At 39.5% G+C, this 19,537-nt stretch overlaps 3 protein-coding genes across 5 annotated transcripts in view; 1 reads left to right on the top strand and 2 right to left on the bottom strand.

Annotated features, from left to right (window-relative positions):
- LOC137487288 (uncharacterized) overlaps positions 1-19,537 on the bottom strand; it is a 371,338-nt gene that overhangs the window by 87,529 nt on the left and 264,272 nt on the right. The gene's annotated exons all lie outside the window — the stretch shown is intronic.
- Positions 1-19,537, top strand: part of znf1069 (zinc finger protein 1069) — a 616,019-nt gene that overhangs the window by 391,168 nt on the left and 205,314 nt on the right. The gene's annotated exons all lie outside the window — the stretch shown is intronic.
- Positions 1,441-19,014, bottom strand: si:dkey-29j8.3. Its single transcript, XM_073948061.1, has 13 exons — positions 18,572-19,014; positions 18,025-18,369; positions 17,357-17,428; positions 15,944-16,040; positions 13,068-14,299; positions 6,144-12,959; positions 5,002-6,049; positions 4,776-4,907; positions 4,371-4,502; positions 3,835-4,094; positions 3,306-3,392; positions 2,883-2,939; positions 1,441-2,655 (listed from the first exon to the last, which is right to left on the bottom strand). Exons 2-6 carry the CDS (start codon positions 18,132-18,134, stop codon positions 7,445-7,447), a joined length of 7,026 nt encoding a protein of 2,341 aa, XP_073804162.1. The 5' UTR covers positions 18,135-18,369; positions 18,572-19,014; the 3' UTR covers positions 1,441-2,655; positions 2,883-2,939; positions 3,306-3,392; positions 3,835-4,094; positions 4,371-4,502; positions 4,776-4,907; positions 5,002-6,049; positions 6,144-7,444.

Genomic DNA, 19,537 nt, shown 5'->3' with positions numbered 1-19,537 from the left:
TTTTGGGGTATGTTCTCATACAGGCTGCAACCCCCTACAGATGTTGCGAATCCCATAATTCTACGAATTTCACACTTGGCGCTATAACGCCTCAAAGGTGTTTCCATTTCGCGGCGCGTTTAGTGCTCTTCTAGAAAAATGAATGGGAGTCAATGGGCCAATGTAAGTCAATGGGACGACTTTGGGACGTCCTAGAGCCCCAGGGGTGCAACTTATACCCCCTTGCGGGGTATGTTCTCACTTAGGCTGCAACCCCCTACAGATGCTGTGAATCCCATATTTCTATGAAATTCACACTCGGCGCTGTGATTCGTCAAAGTTCGGCTCAATGTTAAGTCTATGGGATTTTGGGGGGGGTTTTTTGGCCCCTGCGGGGCCAAAAAACCCCCCACCCCTTATAAAAGTCATAGCACACCATTCCCGATAAGACCGCACGATTTGAGCCCACTTTCAAGGGTCTGGGACGAAAGCTGCGGGACTAGTTACGCGCCGAAAAATAGGACGGAAGAAGGAAGAAGAAGAAGAAGAAGAAGAATAACTAGAATTGTACATTTCCTAAAGGAAATGTGAGTGGGGTTTGCGTGGCAAATCGATGGGGTACAAAATGGTACTAAACTGGGCAAAATAGCAGTGGAAAGGTAAGAAATGGTTAAATTCATGTGTTTATGTGGTTGCTAGGGTAATGTAAATGGTTGCTAGGGTGTGGCAACGCCTTTGTAATAGGTGAAGACAATAGAGATTTGATCAACCTGCATCAAAAGAACACAAACCCTGTCTTTCTACGATATTCCTGTGCTAAAATATGGCTCGTTTATGTTGTTATATGGTTGTTAGGGGGTGTTTACAAATTTGTTGTCACTACTGAATACTGACTTGACAGGCCGAGTAAAATGAGGCCACTCTCAAGCTTCTAAGACTTACTAATCTAGATATTGTTGCAAGTCATTTTGTGTCCATGTTAAGTCTATGGGGATTTTTGGTTGTTAGCCATTTTATTTATAAATGTAAAATAAGCCATTGAATTAAAGTTGTCATCACCCTTCAGAAGTCATACCTGTCCTCAAGCCGTTGTGACTCTGCATCCATGGTTCAATAACAAATGGTTGTATCTAGGATAACCACAATACTGGTAAAGTAGCAACATTGTTTCCCTTGACATATTGTAATTCAACATGGGTCCAAATTTGTTTAACCACTTGCATCTTACAATCATCTGTGTATCAGATGCAGTTGCAAAACTGTTATTATGTTTAAAAAATAAATCATACCATCACCTAAAACCTTAATGCTTACAGCATAGCACAGGTTAAAGCACATTTAGGTAGACTGTGCTTAATCTAACATATGCAATTAGCATTTGTAGTACTGAATACTTGCTTCTTAAAGTCAATAGTGATGTAGCATTGACAGACATTCAATAAAGACAAAACAAGCTGACTGTGCCAATTAAACCAAATTGTTTATTAAATCGATTAAAAAAAAGCCTGTTGTGCCAAATCCTGTCCACCAGTCTGATCCCAGTCACACCTACTAAAATGTTAGAATAATGAATTAAGCAATAGAGCAATAATAAAGTTTACCTAATGACTGTTTAATTCCAAAATGGATGTTTTTCTTAAACACATCATTGTAAATTATTATAATTTTTATACTATAATATATATTAATTATATATTATAATAAATTATATAATATTATATATATGTGCATTTAATATGGTTGATTTTAATTTAAAACCTCATTCAGTGCACTATCACATACTGTGTACAGTGGCAGAGTTAAATTTATAAATAATTCTGCAGTTCAACCACCCTGCTAAACATGGTTTAATTAATAATAATAAAATGACATGATTATTTGCTATAAATTGGTGCTGGGAATGTTTATTTAATAAAGACCATGCCAGCTATAAACACAAAAGTTTTGTTATTATTATTATTAATTAATTAATTAATTAATTAATATTAAAGTGCCCTAAGAAACTGATCTAAATGCTAATGGGTTTTATTCTTTTTTTACGTTGTTTAAAGTAAAAATGTACTTTGGCCATATGTGATGATTATCAATTTTTACCTGACCTACTGTCCCTTTCTGCAAATAATTTGCGGCTCTAATCTGAGAAAAAAAAAAAAGTTACATTGATTTATAACACTAAATAGTTTATGGAGCAAACATTTTACTCATTAGTATTTATTAATGGCAAATACATTCAAACCTAAGCTGCATATAAATATCCTAAATTGTGATGATATGATTGACTAAGCTTTATTTGTACTCTTAAGCCTATTTTTACTTATTTTAAATTACTTTTAAGCTCCTTTTTATTAACATTTGTATGGCTAAATTACTATGGAATCTAAGTTTAAAGATAAAGGACCCGAGGGGAAGACAGGACTTGGCACAACACCCCCTGTGAGCAAGCCATTGGCGACTGTGGCAAGGAAAAAAACTCCAAAAAGTTTGGAGAGAAACCTTGGAAAGACCAGACTCAGCAAGGGAGTACCCATCTTCCTTGGGCGTGGCACGTAACGTAACAACATTTTTTAAATGTATAAGCTAATAACATTTTTAAACAACGTTAAAATTATCTAAATGTTGCAGGAAACCGTCTTCCACCATCTGGCCTCTGGATCTGGCATGCACAGACTTTATATCCTGAGGAAGAGGAGGCAAAACAGATGTGACAAAATTATTAGTAAAAAAAATATATTTTGATTGTTTGGATACTTCAGGAACAAAGAGAAAATGAGAATCACAGTTTACTTTAAAATCTAAGGTTTTACAAAGTCCATACTTCCTAAAGACTTCTTAAAGACAAAGCACAAGTTATGACAAGATGCACTGAACCACAAGACTCTTCTAGGAGTACTAATAAAGTATACCTCTGGTCCGTCATCCTGCAATGCTGTGGTGTGCAATGCCAAACACCTGGTCTTCTCCTGTAACCATGAGATTAAAAAAAATCAATAATAAGAACACTATATACACAAGCACCATTAAAAAACAGCCATTAACATTCATAGTGGATGCAAAAAATACAAAGAAAGTCAATGCTGTTTTTCCACAACATTAAAGATTTTTTTTGCATTCTCAAGCATTTCGAGTTCAAGAAGCAAGCAACTCAGACATATTTGAAACGAGTAGAATATCTGTAAATGACAACTTAAAAGTTTAGGTGAATAAACACCTTAATAATGCCTCTAAGTTTATGCAGCTTAATTTGTGGAAATATTTTGTAAAAGTTTCCTTTTAGAGAAAGCTTAAACAATATTGCAAATAGAATTTTTTGTAACGGCATAACTCACTTGTTTCAGAATACCTCTGTATTAGAGATGTTCTTCCTCTGGTCTATCATTCTGCAATGCCGTAGTGCGCATACACCTGGTCTTCTCCTACAACCATGAGATTGATGAATCAATAATAAGAACGCTATATACAAGCACTAGTTAAAACAGCCATTAACAATAATAGTGATGCAAAGAAAATACATAGAAAGTCAATAGCTTTTTTTCCATAACTTTTAAGATTTTAAAAGCTTTTTATTTATTTTATTTTTCAAGTATTGAGTTCAAGAAGCAAGCAACTCCAGTAAATGATAATTTAAATGTTTAGGTGAATAACCTCCTTAATAATGCCTCTTAGTTTATGCAGCTTAACTTGTGGAAATATATATTTTTTACATTTCTTTTTGTAGGAAGCTTAAACAATATTTAAAATAGAATCTTTTGTAACATGACAACTGGTTTGTTTTATAATTTCAATACATATTAGTACACACACACACACACACACACACACTACAATTAAATGGCGTGATCCTAACAGCATGCTCACCAATATATAGTTAGGCAGATGTCTTCCTCAACAATACTGCAGGACATTTGTTTTCTCAGTCAACACATCTTCTTGGGTCTTCTGGTAGTAAAAACATAAAAAAACACAACACTTGAATGAGACTAAGATTTAACATTATGCTGAAAATGTGACTGTATTACAAGGCAGTACAAACAACTGAAACAAAATACTTAGCTTTAGATTGAATCTCAAAGAATTCTGTCCACTTTGAAAAGGCTGCTGTTGTGTTAAAGCTGTGCCTGTAACAAATTAATAATATAACAGAAAATGTAAATCATACATTCATTCATTTTTTCGGCTTTATTAATCTGGGGCTACGACTGCAGAATGAACCGCCAACTTATCCAGCACGTTTTTATGCAGCGGATGCCCTTCCAGCCGCAACCCGTCTCTGGGAAATATCTGAACATACATATTTACTCACACACACACACACACACACACACACACACACACACACACACACACACACACACACACACACACTAAGGCCAATTTAATCTATACCAATTCACCTGTTCCGCGTGTCTTTAGACTGTTGAAGAAGTCGAAGCAACCGGAGGAAACCCACTCGAACGCAGGGAGAACATGCAAACTCCAAATAGAAACACCAACTGACCCAGCCGAGGCTCGAACCAGCGTTGCCACTGCAAGTCATAAATTCAGAACAAAATGTCAAACACAAATACAAAGGAAAAACATAAAATAATTCATTTATTCATGCATTTTATTGTCGGCTTAGTCTCTTTATTAATCCGGGGTCGCCACAGAAGAATGAACCACCAACTTATCCAGCCCATTTTTACACAGCGGACGACCTTCCAGCCGCAACCCATCTCTGGGAAACATCTGGACATACTTATTCACACACATGCACACACACACACACACAAAGGCCAATTTAACCTATACCAATTCACCTGTTCCGCGTGTCTTTGGACTGTGGGGGAAGTTGAAGCAACCGGAGGAAACCCACGCGAATGCAGGGAGAACATGCAAACTCCACACAGAAACACCAACTGACTCAGCTGAGGCTCGAACCAGCATCGCCACTGCAAGTCATAAATTCAGTACAAAATGTCAAACACAAATACAAAGGAAAGACATAAAATAATGGAACATTTAAAAAGCCACTGTACTACTCACCAACTGTTGCTGCTGTCACTGCCCTTTGTAAACTTTGAAGATGCCACAATATCCTCCTGATGTCCCTTGCTGCTGACCCTACTCTACTCTCATCACACAGCATCCACCTCAGGTACGACACACCGCCTTCACGCAACTGTGCACACACCACCAAGTAAAAGACGAGTGGCTGATAATCAGGCTCTATCCAGGTCTTTTGTCTCCCGGTTCTGTGTGGCACACTGACTTCATGTCAAAGACGTAGGCCAATGTTCGTTTTCTTTGTGGTGGCCATGGAGATGAGCTGTTTGTATAGTAGGGATTGGAACAACTCCAGAATGGGCTTTCTTCCAGACAAGAGGTGGTCTTTGGTGAAGTCTTCACAGACAATTATGGGATTCTCCATCATTTCCAAATAATTAAGTAGGCCCATGATGTTTGGTGATGGGTGTTTTATGTCCTCTATATGTGATGGGAGTCCCTCTGCTTTATGATGCACAACGATAAGCTTTTCTTTCAGACTGTTGTTGGTTTTTTTTCCAGTCAAAAAGTAGCATGATGCCTTCCAGCGTTGCCATTTTTTGTCCTCTTCAACGAGGTTGTGATTTTTGACAGCCGATTGCATGGTCATGCCTTGAACTTTGAGAGTGGTGCATGCGTAAGCCATCTTGATTGGAAATTGTTGACAGGCTGCTTCTTTCTTTAGAGTTTCCTCTGATCTTTTGATGTAAAGTGTCCTCTTTACCTTGCAGTTGTTGTCGTATGTATTTCTGGCCAGCATTTGGATTGTCGGCTGATTTCCAAGCATGTGCACAAATGCAAGTCTGTATTTTGTTTTGGTCACAATGTTTCCAATGTTTCCTAAGCATCCATTGACAAGTCCATCTTTGACATCCACATTTTTGATCAACATTATGCAGACTCCCAATCAATGCAACTTGTATGGTGCCTAGCAGGTTGTCTTCTTTTACCCATGACAGGGTTAGTTTGCTTTTTCATCCATCCTGTTCTTGCATCTTCCACACAGAAACACCAACTGACCCAGCTGAGGCTCGAACCAGCATCGCCACTGCAAGTCATAAATTCAGTACAAAATGTCAAACACAAATACAAAGGAAAGACATAAAATAATGGAACATTTAAAAAGCCACTGTACTACTCACCAACTGTTGCTGCTGTCACTGCCCTTTGTAAACTTTGAAGATGCCACAATATCCTCCTGATGTCCCTTGCTGCTGACCCTACTCTACTCTCATCACACAGCATCCACCTCAGGTACGACACACCGCCTTCACGCAACTGTGCACACACCACCAAGTAAAAGACGAGTGGCTGATAATCAGGCTCTATCCAGGTCTTTTGTCTCCCGGTTCTGTGTGGCACACTGACTTCATGTCAAAGACGTAGGCCAATGTTCGTTTTCTTTGTGGTGGCCATGGAGATGAGCTGTTTGTATAGTAGGGATTGGAACAACTCCAGAATGGGCTTTCTTCCAGACAAGAGGTGGTCTTTGGTGAAGTCTCCACAGACAATTATGGGATTCTCCATCATTTCCAAATAATTAAGTAGGCCCATGATGTTTGGTGATGGGTGTTTTATGTCCTCTATATGTGATGGGAGTCCCTCTGCTTTATGATGCACAACGATAAGCTTTTCTTTCAGACTGTTGTTGGTTTTTTTTCCAGTCAAAAAGTAGCATGATGCCTTCCAGCGTTGCCATTTTTTGTCCTCTCCAACGCGGTTGTGATTTTTGACAGCCGATTGCATGGTCATGCTTTGAACTTTGTGAGTGGTGCATGCGTAAGCCATCTTGATTGGTAATTGTTGACAGACTGCTTCTTTCTTTAGAGTTTTCCTCTGATCTTTTGATGTAAAGTGTCCTCTTCACCTTGCAGTTGTTGTCGTATGTATTTCTGGCCAGCATTTGGATTGTCGGCTGATTTCCAAGCATGTGCACAAATGCAAGTCTGTATTTTGTTTTGGTCACAATGTTTCCAATGTTTCCTAAGCATCCATTGACAAGTCCATCTTTGACATCCACATTTTTGATCAGCATTATGCAGACTCCTAATCAATGCAACTTGTATGGTGCCTAGCAGGTTGTCTTTTTTACCCATCACAGGGTTAGTTTGCTTTTTCATTCTTCCTGTTCTTGGGTCTTTTCGTTAATCTTCAGCATCAATGGTTATGATGTCAGCATGAAGAGAGTTTACCATCTCAGCATTGTGACTCTGGACTTCCTTGTTGGTTGCAAATACGGCAATAATTTCCTTGAGTGATACTACAGCCGATTGCATGGCCATGCCTTGAACTTTGTGCATGTGTAAGCCATCTTGATTGGACATTGTTGACGAACTGCTCCTTTCTTTAGAGTTTCCTCTGATCTTTCGATGTAGAGTTAAGTGTCCTCTTCACCTTGCAGTTGCGTATGCATGTCCGCCCAGCATTTGGATTGTTGGCTGAATTATTTAGGCAAAACACAATACACTGGATTGTGATAGCTATAGTAGGTGTGTAAAACACCTGACTGCATGCACAAGTCTGGATGAGAAACATAAATATGATCCAACAATGTTTGTTTCTCTGTGGTTGCCATGGTGATGAGCTGTTGGTATTGTTGGGATTGAAACAACTCCAGAATGGGCTTTTTTCCAGGCGAGAGGTGGTCTTCGTTGAAGTCTCCACAGACAATTATGGGATTCTCCTTCATCATTTCCAAATAATCAAGAAGGCCCCTGATGTTTGGCAAAAATTTTCCCAGACTAAAGTCTGGTGGCCTGTACACCGCAGCAATTGTTGCAGTCACTGGTGCATCAACTTTGATGACGACAAACTCCAGGTCGGTGACGTGGTGTATAAAGTGTCGAGGTTCCGCCTGGATGTCTTCTTTGCAATAAATTGCAACTCCACCACAGTCCTTCTTTGCCATTTCTGGAAGGGTTGAGTAAGACGCATGTCTATTTCTTGCAAACATCTTAAAGCCTTCCAACTGGACATGTGATGAGATGCATGATCCGGAGAGGTGCGTTTCCGTAACACAAAAGATATCACATAGAAGCAGCTCATGATGGTGTTTGATGTCTTCTATATGTGATTGGAGTCCCTCTGTGTTATGATGCACAATGACAAGTGTTTCTAACAGATTGGTGTTGGTTTTCTTCAAGTGGAAAAGTGGCATGATGCCTTCCAGCGTTGCCATTTTCATCCTCTCCAACGAGGTTGTGATTTCCGGATCAGCATAGATCTTTTTCTCGTCATAGTCTCTGATGTATAAACCACCAAGTGAGGTTGTTCGGCTAAGGGCAACGTAGGCCATTCCTGGCTCAAAAATCTTCTTTAGTGACACTACAGCCGATTGCATGGTCATGCCTTGAACTTTGTGAGCGGTGCATGCGTAGGCCAACTTGATTGGAAATTGTCGACGGACTGTTCCTTTCTTCAGAGGTTCCTCTGATCTTTCGATGTAGACTAAAGTGTCCTCTTCACCTTGCAGCCGTCGTCTGTATTTCTGCCCAGCATTTGGATTGTCGGGCTGAATTCCAAGCATGTGCACAAATGCAATTCCGTCTCTTGTTTTAGTCACAATGTTTCCAATTTTTCCAAAACATCCATTGACGAGTCCATCTTCGACATCCAGATTCCTAATTACCATTATGCGGACTCCCACTGCAACTTGTATGGTGTCAAGCAGGTTGTCTTTTTTACCCATCACAGGTTTAGTCTGCCTTTTCATACCTCCTGTTCTTGGGTCTTTTCGGTAGTCTTCAGCATCAATGGTTACGATGTCAGCATGAAGAGCGTTTACCGTCTCACAATTGTGACTGTGGACTTCCTTGTTGGTTGCAAATATGTGCAATGCATCCCGTGGGCAGTCTTGGGGATTTTTCACAGCTTGCAATAACAAGGACCTATCTTCTTCTTTAAGAGCATCAGACTTCCGTTTCACTCTCAGTCGGTTTAAAAGCTGGGCAAATGAAAGGTCCTCTTTCTGCCGCATGATCTCCGTGAGGGTTACAATTTGGAAGTGGTCTTTCCAAAAGTCCAGCACATCCTCTTCGTAAACGCAGAGTGGCTTGGCTTTTCCTGGGGGTGGTAATTGATAAAAGTCTCCCACCACTATGACAGAAATGCCCCCAAAGGGTTTCTTGCTGCCTCTGATCTGTTGAAACCTCCAGTTGATGTATGCAAAAAAATCTTTTGAGATCATAGAGATTTCGTCAATAATCAAGATTTCCACATGACGTAATTCTGCTCGTACATCATCAAGAGAGTTCCCAAGCCCTTGATAGGGTGGCTTCAGGTTCTTTGGCAGCTTTAGAATGGAATGCAGAGTTTTTCCAGAAATGTTAAACGCTGCGGTTCCAGTGAATGCACTCAAAAGCACTGTAGGAATGGAGAGATCTCCATCCTCCCGGAGCTGAGGAAGTTGTCGCAGAATCTTTGTTGCTTCAGTGTATACACACTTGATTACGTGCGACTTTCCACATCCAGCACCACCGGACACGAAGTAAAAAAACTGTTCTGGATTCAGTCCCCATACTCTGTTCTGACACCACTGCCGAATGGTGTAAAATATGGCTGCCTGTGTCTTGTTTAAACTTCTGAAGAGTTTCCTGACAAACTCGACACTCATCTGTGGCGCCTCTATGCGTGGTGCAACTCCGTCGCCATCTTCATTACGAGGCTGGAATTCAGGAACCTCATCCTGTTCGTCTTCCTCTGGACCGACGTCTTCTTGCTCAGCTATGCATTCCAGGCGATCCACTTCAACTTCTGGTGCAAAAGCTGTCCAAGCACTCTCAGATGGTCCTTCCTGCTGAAGTTGTTCAAATGCTTTATCTACGACTTTGCCGTGCTTTTCATATCTCTGCTGGTATGCCTTTACTATGCCGCAGACAGGGAACCGGAGACCAGGATGTCCAGGAAGTTCCACAAATCCGCTTTTATAAAATAGCTGATATGTGGGAAAATCCTCAGGTTTCAGCTCTGCATTGTGGCGATGGGGAACGTAAAGTTTCACCATTCTTCCGTAAAATTTTTCTGGTTGCTTCTCCTCTGAAAAGCGAGCATATCTGATAACTGCAGGCTTGCCAACAGTCCTCTTTTGAATGAATCCCATATCGTGAAGCAGTCGGAGGACATTTTTTCCTTTAATTTGCTGACCGTACACAACACGGTAATTGGATGCAAAGTCCGCAAGACACATTTTTTCAAACTCCAACGTTAGAGGTCTTGCTCTGTATTTTTCTATTAAACCTGACATCCAGACGTCCTCCGATTCAGGATTTTTGTTCAGCAACACACTTATGGGCAGACTCATCTTGAGGGCATCGTCATCCGTCGGAACAAACACGACACTTCGTGAACACTTCTTCAACGGCAAGCTGCATGTTCGCGCAACGGACTCCTGAGCACTTACTTGCCGGTGCTTGGCATAGGCTTGCATTATGTGCTTCATTTCGTCCTCTTCATTAACGTTGGCTTCACGAACACTCTGGATAACGTTCTTTAGAAAGCCACTCATTTCATGCTCCGGCTTTGAAACGTAGGACAGCATATACATGATGCAGCTGTAAGCGTCTAGGATGTACTGAATATCCATGTTCGCATTCCACGCCCTGAGCAAATCAGGATTGTAGCCATTCACCCAAGTCTCCTTTGGATCACGCTTCAAAAGAACTGCACTGCCAGTGGTGAGTCCTTCAGCGTAGTTCAGGTAATCGTCCATGGACAAATTGCACTTGGTTAAAAGGTCTGACAAATTGTCGAGGGAAGATTTGGGATCATTCAGCAAATCCCACAAAGGCTTGAGTTTTGATTTGGCTTCATTCATTGCTTTTTTAGCCGCATCTCGCCTTGCTTTCTTCTTGGCTGCCGAGTCAGTAGGTTCATCATCCCCCTCATCAGGACGCTCTGGCATTGGATGAGTGATCATGGTCTTAGGCATTGGTAGTTTTGGAAATCCAAATCTACACACCACCTTGCCTTTCTTGCATGACTTTGAGTGGTTTCTGCTATGAAGCTGAACCTCCGTCACAATCTTATGAAGCTCAGGATCAACATTGGGATCTGGAAGCTTGCACGATACGTAACGGTCGATGAAGTCACATATTGTCTCATCATTATCTTCCTCTGGATCTGGGGCATCCTTTACCCAAGCAAGCAGATGAATATGTGGGCTTCCTCTCGCCTGAAACTCCACTCTATAAAAGAAATCCTCCACTTCACCAATAGGTTGTGCAGGTGACAAAAGCAGGTGAGCCATTAATGCATCTACACGCTTCTCAAACATGCGCATGACAGTGACAGGATTACTCCTAAGGATTTCACATTTTGTTGCCCAGTCAAGCTGTGAAAAGTCAATCTCTTCGCCTTGTTGAGCTTTGATTACAGTCACAATCTCAGGCCATCGCATTTCTGCTGCACTGAATGTACAAAAGAAAGTAGGTGTCCCCAGCTGTCGAATCATGGCCTGGAGATCTCGCAATGTCTTTTCCCAGTAGGCTGGAGAGCCTCTCAGGGGCTGCATGAATCGTGTGGCATCCCTGTTGTGAACAAGTCTCTCAACCTCATCGGAATCCTGAAGCATCCTATTGGAGATTCTTCGGCCATCTCTGGTAATGGGTTTACCTTTTCGAAGCTGAATGGACATGCTGTTTCTTGCCAGTTGCGTTTCTGTCACAAATTGTGCAAAGAAAAGGTAGCTTTGATCCCTTGCAAATCGGGCATCAACACAAAACAATCTGACGTTGAAGTACATGCTAGGAGAAATGGCTGTCTGCCTTGCCTCGTCGATTGTGTTCTCTCCAGTGGGGAACTGGACAGGGAATGCCATGGCTTCCAGTTTTGGGATTTTAAAAAATCCAACAGGCTTTTTTCCTTGTGCAGGTGCGATACTAAAGATCCCTTCACCGTAAGACAAGATGTCCTGTGCAATGTCTGGTGGCTGCATGCACGTATCTAAGGTGAGACCGGGTCTAAGTTCGTCTTTTTCCTCCACACTAACGTGTTGCTCCTCCTGCTCAGAATGGCCAACTTCTTGGTTATCCTCTGCTGCATCAATGTCTTCGTCAAACTGATCTTCAGATACCTCAGGCTCTGTTATGGAGATATCCTTGTACTCTGAATGCATTTCCTTCAGCTTAGATAAAGCTGCCAGCACGCTGTGCATATTTACAGTATGGAAGTGCTGGTATCCTTTAAAACTGACATGTCTCTTCAGCTTGACCTGTAGGAGCTGGGACTCACTTCTTGGTCTTGGCAGAGAGTTTACAGTGTTCTCCACCTCCGAAGGCACACACACAACAGCACCGTGAACTGCTCTCTGTTGTCCTTTGGGCAGTGCAACTATTTTTGCAAAAGGCAAGATTTTTGCGATAAGCTGACGTTCTAGTACATTCAACTCAGCCAATTCTGCAGGGATAGGTGGCAGTTCAAGCTTGTTTACTGCTGCAATTGAAGGCATGTGTCCTCTTTTAAGATGGCTGTCACAAGTGTGGCAGATCCATTCCCGTCTTCTTTCCTCTGGAACAGTGCAATCATCTGAGCAGGCACTGTCGCAAGTATGTACATACTTCTTGGTCAAGCAAAATGATGAAAGTTGAACATCTTTTTCGTAGTTTGACCGGTCACAGGCCTTGACCTGGTCTGGAAAGAGGGCTCTGTGACAAACAGTGCAGACGTATGTAGGACCTTGCTGGATCTTACACTGGAATGCTTGAATTGCACTTTCCATCACTTTGCTGACTGTTGGCTGGGCTGTTTCATGGCTGGAGCGGATGTACATCTTATATTTCCTTTTAATCCTCAGTGCACATTGCAACTGATGAAGAATACGTGATGTAGCATCACTAGCAAGCTTCTGGTTCTTGTGGAGGGTACATCGGAGAATGTGATGTTTTCTGAATTCAGAGTCATTTGTATACCTCCTCTTCATGTAATCCTTCATTTTTTTCTGAAACACAGTATCGGTACTGTACCTCCTGACCATGTACGCTCTCATTTTTGCCTGAAAGACAGTATCGGTACTGTACCTTTGCATCACGTACGTTCTCATTTTCTTCTGAAAGACAGCATCGGTACTGTACCTTCGGACCATGTACGTTCTCATTTTCTTCTGGAAGGCAGTATCTGTACTGTACCTCCGGACTATGTATGCTCTCTTTTTTTTCTGAAATACAGGATCTGTGCGATATCGTCTCATCATATCCTCCTTCTTTTTAGATCGGACAATCTCCTCTCTGTATCGTCTAGCCATGTAGCTTTTCTTTTTGTTTCTAATGAGAGCATCCTGACCATACTTTTGCTTAAGAGCTTCTTTTTTATTTGTCCGATACTGCAAACAGGCGGAATACTGGCCCCTCTCATCATCTCTTTGTTTGTGTTTTCGGTTCACATAAGATTTAGCTGTGTCCTTGGATTTTAAATTATCGATTGCTTTACGCAATTCTTTTCTTCTCCGTGCCTTATTTACTCTGGCTACCATGGGTTGGCGGCTTTCAGCTCCTCTGGGAACAGCTGCATTTCCATCTGGTTCTGGTAGAACTGAGATTACTTGTGAAATTGGTTCACGAGCTGATGGTGAAGGCTGCTGGCCTGCCTGTTGCTCCATTTCAAAAGACACAGACATGAATTCATAGGATTGGTCATCACGGCAATGGTTGAAGAGCTTAAGAATTTGGTCAGTCATGTCACTTAGGCGAGTAAAAGTTAACATGACAGCTGTTCCACCACCAGCCAGGGCCTCTTCTCCTTCAAATGTCCTTGAATGTGGATCAAAGAATCCATATCTGCCTGATCCATCTCTAAACACCGCAATGCATTCTGAAGAAACTATTAAAAGTGCATGCGTGACATCCACTGCGAGACACTGCAGTCTTTCAGGAAGAGGCAAAAACCATTCTTCCGTGTCAGGGGAACCTTTGGCTCGAAAAAATCCAACCTTGACTTCCGACTTCTGAACATTGTATGTTTGGTTAAATGTTGAAAGTCCAAAAGGTACTTCCTCCATGGACAGATAGTCATGACTGAATCTGTTTTCAGCGATGAGCTGCATTTTAACGCTGACATACAAGGCATCCCCTTCCTCTAAAACTCTGTCAAGATCCGACATCTTAAACTGATGCCCTGCACTGTGACTGGCCAAGAATGTCAGTGACACACAGGTACACTGGTGATTCCTTGAGAATTCATCATATCGAACATCAGCCTGAGAATGAGACGCCCGGACTGACACAACTTTGGGTTCATTACCCCCACTTTCCTCATATTGTCTAACAGGAGACTGGCCTACAGCAGCACTGGTACTCGTTTGTTCAACCTGCAAAAAACATGTACTTTATTAGATTGTTACACAAAATTGTTTTTATACAAGTGGCATTATCGTTTTTGAAACCAAAGCTTATCAAAACTTAATCTTTTTTTTCCAAAAGAAGAATACAAAATGTGTTTTTCTATTTAGTTGTCCACTTACATAAAGTGGCCAGAAAAAGACAACAATAACAATTAAATAAAATAACAACCTATTATTGTGCATTGGGAGGTGAAACCAGGTTTAAACAGGGCTATATAAACACACACATGCGTACATGTATGCATAAATGTATATGTATGCGTGTATACACAGACATACATGCTGTACATTTATGTGTATTGTCATTATACATACAGTGTGATTATTTGCATGAGACTTATTTGATAAAGTATTACCCTAACATTCCAAAACAATATTGTTTTTTTTTTTTCAGACAATTACCACAACACACACCGTAACAGATTCTACAAGGGGCAACAAATCTCTTCAAAGTGTTTCATATTCAACTGAAATCAAACGCGGTGCTGCACAAACTGTTCACTCGAGTCTCAAAACATTTTGTGAGCTCCGCCAGCCGAAATCAAGATGTGTGCACCCAAAGCAAACCTTCGCAAACACAGCGATAACGTAACATTCACCACATGCAATTAAGCTAGTGGATGCTGGTCTCATTTGTAGTTATAATAACGCAAATAAGAATTGGACTAGTGAAGTAAAGTACAACACCACAAAAACATCTAAAAAAATAAGCATTAGATGTAGTGTTGACATCGGAAAAATAAGACCCGTGCAAAATATGTAAGATCTAGAACAGTGACTTTAAAAGTTTTTAAGGCCTTAAATTTAGATTTTTAAATTTTAGACTTTAAGACCCCACGGAAACCCTGTTAATAAATGGTTCATAGTTTGTACTTATTATAAAGTGTTACGAATTATTGTAATTAAGAGAAATTTAATGGAATTCTCGCCCAAATGTAACAATTCTGCAATCACTTCCAAACAAAAGCCTTTAAGTTCAATAATACACAATTTATTTTTCTTAAACATAATAATAATAATAATAATAATAAGGTTGTAAACTTGTAACCATGGAAGACAATGGTTAGAGGTTTCCAAAATTCTTTAAAATATCTTATTGACCTTATTCTAAAATGCGGAAGTGCGCCTGTTTTCGCGATTGTCTTAGAACTTCCGATTCAGTCGCCTATGGGAGAAATGACTAGGAATAATAAACGGCAGCAAACGGTCAAACTACTTGCTCTACAAACAAATGTTTGCATGACTATACAGACCAAGTAGAATAATATAACAAGAAAATATCAAATTGCAACATCAAGCAGCGTAATGAGCAGCTTTTAATGTCTAAAAATGAATGAAAGTGAATTAGACCGGAAGTCTCAAGCCAAAAAGATTCAAATGGCAGCGCCCACTCGTCGGCGGAGAATAAGGTCAATACGGTGCTCAACAGAATGCTTTGAATGCATGTCAAGAGTAAATAGCAGAATTTTCATTTTTGGGTAAACTATCCCATTAAGGCTTTGTGACGGGAAAATAATTCACTGTGTAATAAAAAAATTCATTAAATTTGTAAATGGCTGCTTTAACTCATGCACAAATCTTCTAAAAATTACAGACATATTTCATTATTACCTCTTTAATGCAGGAAAGGCTGGTATTTACATCTTGAAGGTCTATCTTTTTCCAGCGCAATTTCTGAGCCTGAGATCTCTTCCCTTTTCGTGGCATGCTGGAAAAACAAAACAAAAAAACACAACTCTAAAACAAATACACACATGTGTGTGTGTGTRTATATATATATATATATATATATATATATATATATATATATATATATATATATATATATATATATATATATATATATATATATAAATAAATGCCAAAATGAAAAGCTCTTGTTTTTAATACCGAGTTCAGCTTTAATGCTGATCAAACTCAACTAAATTAACTAAGGGTGCTTTCACACTTGGTTCAATCGCCTGGACCTTAAGTTTAATTGTTCCCCCTTGCCATCTTCTAGGCTTGTTTGTAATCACACTGCCTTTTTTTCCTTCTGAACCACAGTTTGCTTGCATCATCGGGCTGTTGTTTTGTGTACGGCTGTTGCTAGGTGACGGACACACAGCAAAGCTGTGGAAAGATGTACCACATGGCGGTCGTTCTGCTTTTACTGACTCTTTTGGTTTTGAACGTACAGAGTGTAAAGCAGGTCGCACACCAGAAGCGCCGCTCGGCGGCGCGCCGCGCAGCGCCACGCATTTTAGAATTCTAAACATAGGTTTCTATCAGGATACACACTGGCGCCGCAAATCGGCGGCTGTTGGCGGCACCCGGCAACAGCTCAGAACGCAGTTCATTTTTCAGCCGCGCCACAGAGCGCCATCTAATTAGTTCCATGTTAAATATCATTCGAATGTGCGCGTCTTGTGTGTGATACTTTAAACTGTCATGTACGTGCCGTGTCGCCGCGCGGCGCTTCTGGTGTGCAACCTGCTTAACTCGCATCTATCCGTTAACACTAGCCAAACGTATCGTATTGAGATGTCAAACAACTCAGGTGCGGACCTAAAATGCTAGTGTGAAAGCACCATAAGAATCTGAAGGAGCACTTGGTAATCAAAGACCAATGTGTTTAATCAAGATTGCAGCTGGAAGGCAGGAAGGTGGATCTCTGGGAACATATGCCATTACAAGCATGAAGACAAAAATTAAGAAAGTTGCAATCTTGTATGTACAAATGTTTACATTTACATTACACACACAGTTATGTTGGTCAAGTTTTCATTGAGTTTTTTTTTTAAGGTGTTTTGCATTTTATAAATGTGTATTTAAAAATCACAAAATTACAGTGAATTTTTTCAAATAAAATGAGAAAAATGATAAAATATGAGTAAAATAAAAATGTTTACGTGTTAAAAATAAATGTAATTAAATGTACAGAAATGATGTTACATCAAAGTACTTTTTAGGATATGAGGTGACTTTTGCCACAATACGAGACATTTAGAAAGCTAACTAAATGTTTTTTTCTTTGGCACATACTTTAAAACTTCCCCCGATGAAAGCACTGCAGAACCTGACAAGATGAAAACCAGTAGTATCTGAAGAATCTCTCTGAAAAAGGGACAAAAAATAACATTAATGAAAATTAATGTCAACTATGCATTACCTTCTTTCCAGGTTACACATCATCACTTATTAATAATATACTTAATCTGTATATAAAATAAATAGTTAGGGATACATCAAAAGCATTTATCTATTTTTTTTAAAGGACCCAATTTGCGACAAATATACTATCAGAGTCATTTGCAAAAGATTCTTGGAAAAGTGATGTATAGGGGGAAAACAGACCATTATTCCACAGGAGGAAAAACAGAGTCCTTAACTTGTGCTCTGGGTTTACAACTTATACCTATTCTTGTTTCACTCTTAACTACTTTTACACTGTTTTGTATTTCTAGGCATGTCTGTACTTATTTTTTACAAAATAGCTAATTTTTTTTTTTTTTAAATTTAAAAATCCATATTCCGTGGAATAACACTTTTCAGACACACCAAACTAAAATTATTTACGTGTTGAAAATAAACTTAATTAAATGTACAGAAATGATGTTATATCAAAGTACTTTTTAGGATATGAGGTGACTTTTGCCACAATACGAGACATTTAGAAAGCTAACTAAATGTTTTTTTTCTTTGGCACATACTTTATAACTTCCCCCGATGTAAGCACTGCAGAACCTAAGATGAAACCTGTAGTATCTGAAGAATCTGGAATATCTGGTGAGTTTCTCTGAAAAGGAACAAAAAGCAACATTAAATGTAAATTAATGTGAACTATGCATTACCTTCTCTCCATGTTTAACATCACTTTTCAACAATATACTTAATCTGTATATAAAATAAATTATTAGGGATATATCAAAAGCATATCAATTTTTAAAGGAGCCAATTTGCGACAAATATACAATCAAAGTCATTTGCAAAAGATGCTCGGAAAAGTGATATAAGGAGAAAACAGAACATTATTTCACAGGAGGAAAAACAGACCCCTTAACCCAGGGGTGTCCAAACTCGGTCCAGGAGGGCCAGTGTCCTGCAGATTTTAGCTTCAACTTGCCTCAACTCACCTGCAAAGATGTTTCTAGAAAGCCTAGTAAGAGCTTGATTAGCTAGCCCAGGTGTGTCTGATTGGGGTTGGAACTAAACTGTGCAGGACACTGGCCCTCCAGGACCGAGTTTGGACATGTCTGCCTTAACCGTTTCTCTGGGATTACAATTAGGCCTGTAGTTATGCATAGTACTTTTTAGGATATGAGGTGACTTTGGCCACATTAGGAGACATTTAGAAAGCAAACCAATCATTTTCTCTTTGGCACATACTTTAAAACTTCCCCTGATGCAAAGCACTGCAGAACCTGAGAAGATGAAACCTGTAGTATCTGGAAGAAAACAGAGGTTAGCAACTATAGAAGACAGTACAGTGTGTAATATTGAAAGTTTTTTTTCTTAAAAAAAAAAAAAAAAAAAAAAAAAAATTATATAAAAAAAAATGCAGAAAAAAAACCAACAAAAAAAGAATATATAAATTACAAAATGCTAAGTTTATTAAAACAAAAGAAACGTTATCCCTGTAAAAATGGAGAACAATGAAAAATAAAACAACAGAAGTAGTTGTTTTATTTTTCACAGGAAACCTGAAAAATAAAGAAAATAGAACAAATTAGATCAAAGCAACAACTACTGTTTTCTCAATTTTTGAAATAAAAATGTTATCCAACACTCACCAAGATGCAAAGTGCAGTGAAGAATCTGGAATATCTGGCGAGTCTCTCTGTAAAAGGGACAAAAAATTACTGTCAACTATGCATTACCTTCTCTCCATGTAAACATCACTTATCAATAACATAGTTAATCTGTAAATAAAATAAATTGTTAGGGATATATCAAAAGAATGTATCTATTTTTTAAAGGAGCCAATTTGTGACAAACATACTATCAGAGTCATTTGCAAAAGATGCTCAGAAAAGTGATGTAGGGGGAAAAACAGACCATTATTTCGCTCGTGGAAAAACAGACCCCTTAACTGTTTCTCTGGGTTTACAATTTAGACCTGTAGTTATGCATTTCAGTGAACCAATTCTTGTTTGTTTTTTTATTTCTAGACATGTTTGTACTGGATTTTACACAATACAAATGTGTGTGTTTTTTTTTTAAGAA

The sequence above is a fragment of the Danio rerio genome, chromosome 4 (genome assembly GCF_049306965.1).
Source record: "Danio rerio strain Tuebingen ecotype United States chromosome 4, GRCz12tu, whole genome shotgun sequence".
Taxonomy (NCBI): domain Eukaryota; kingdom Metazoa; phylum Chordata; class Actinopteri; order Cypriniformes; family Danionidae; genus Danio; species Danio rerio.
This window is presented reverse-complemented; position numbering and strand designations above follow the sequence as displayed.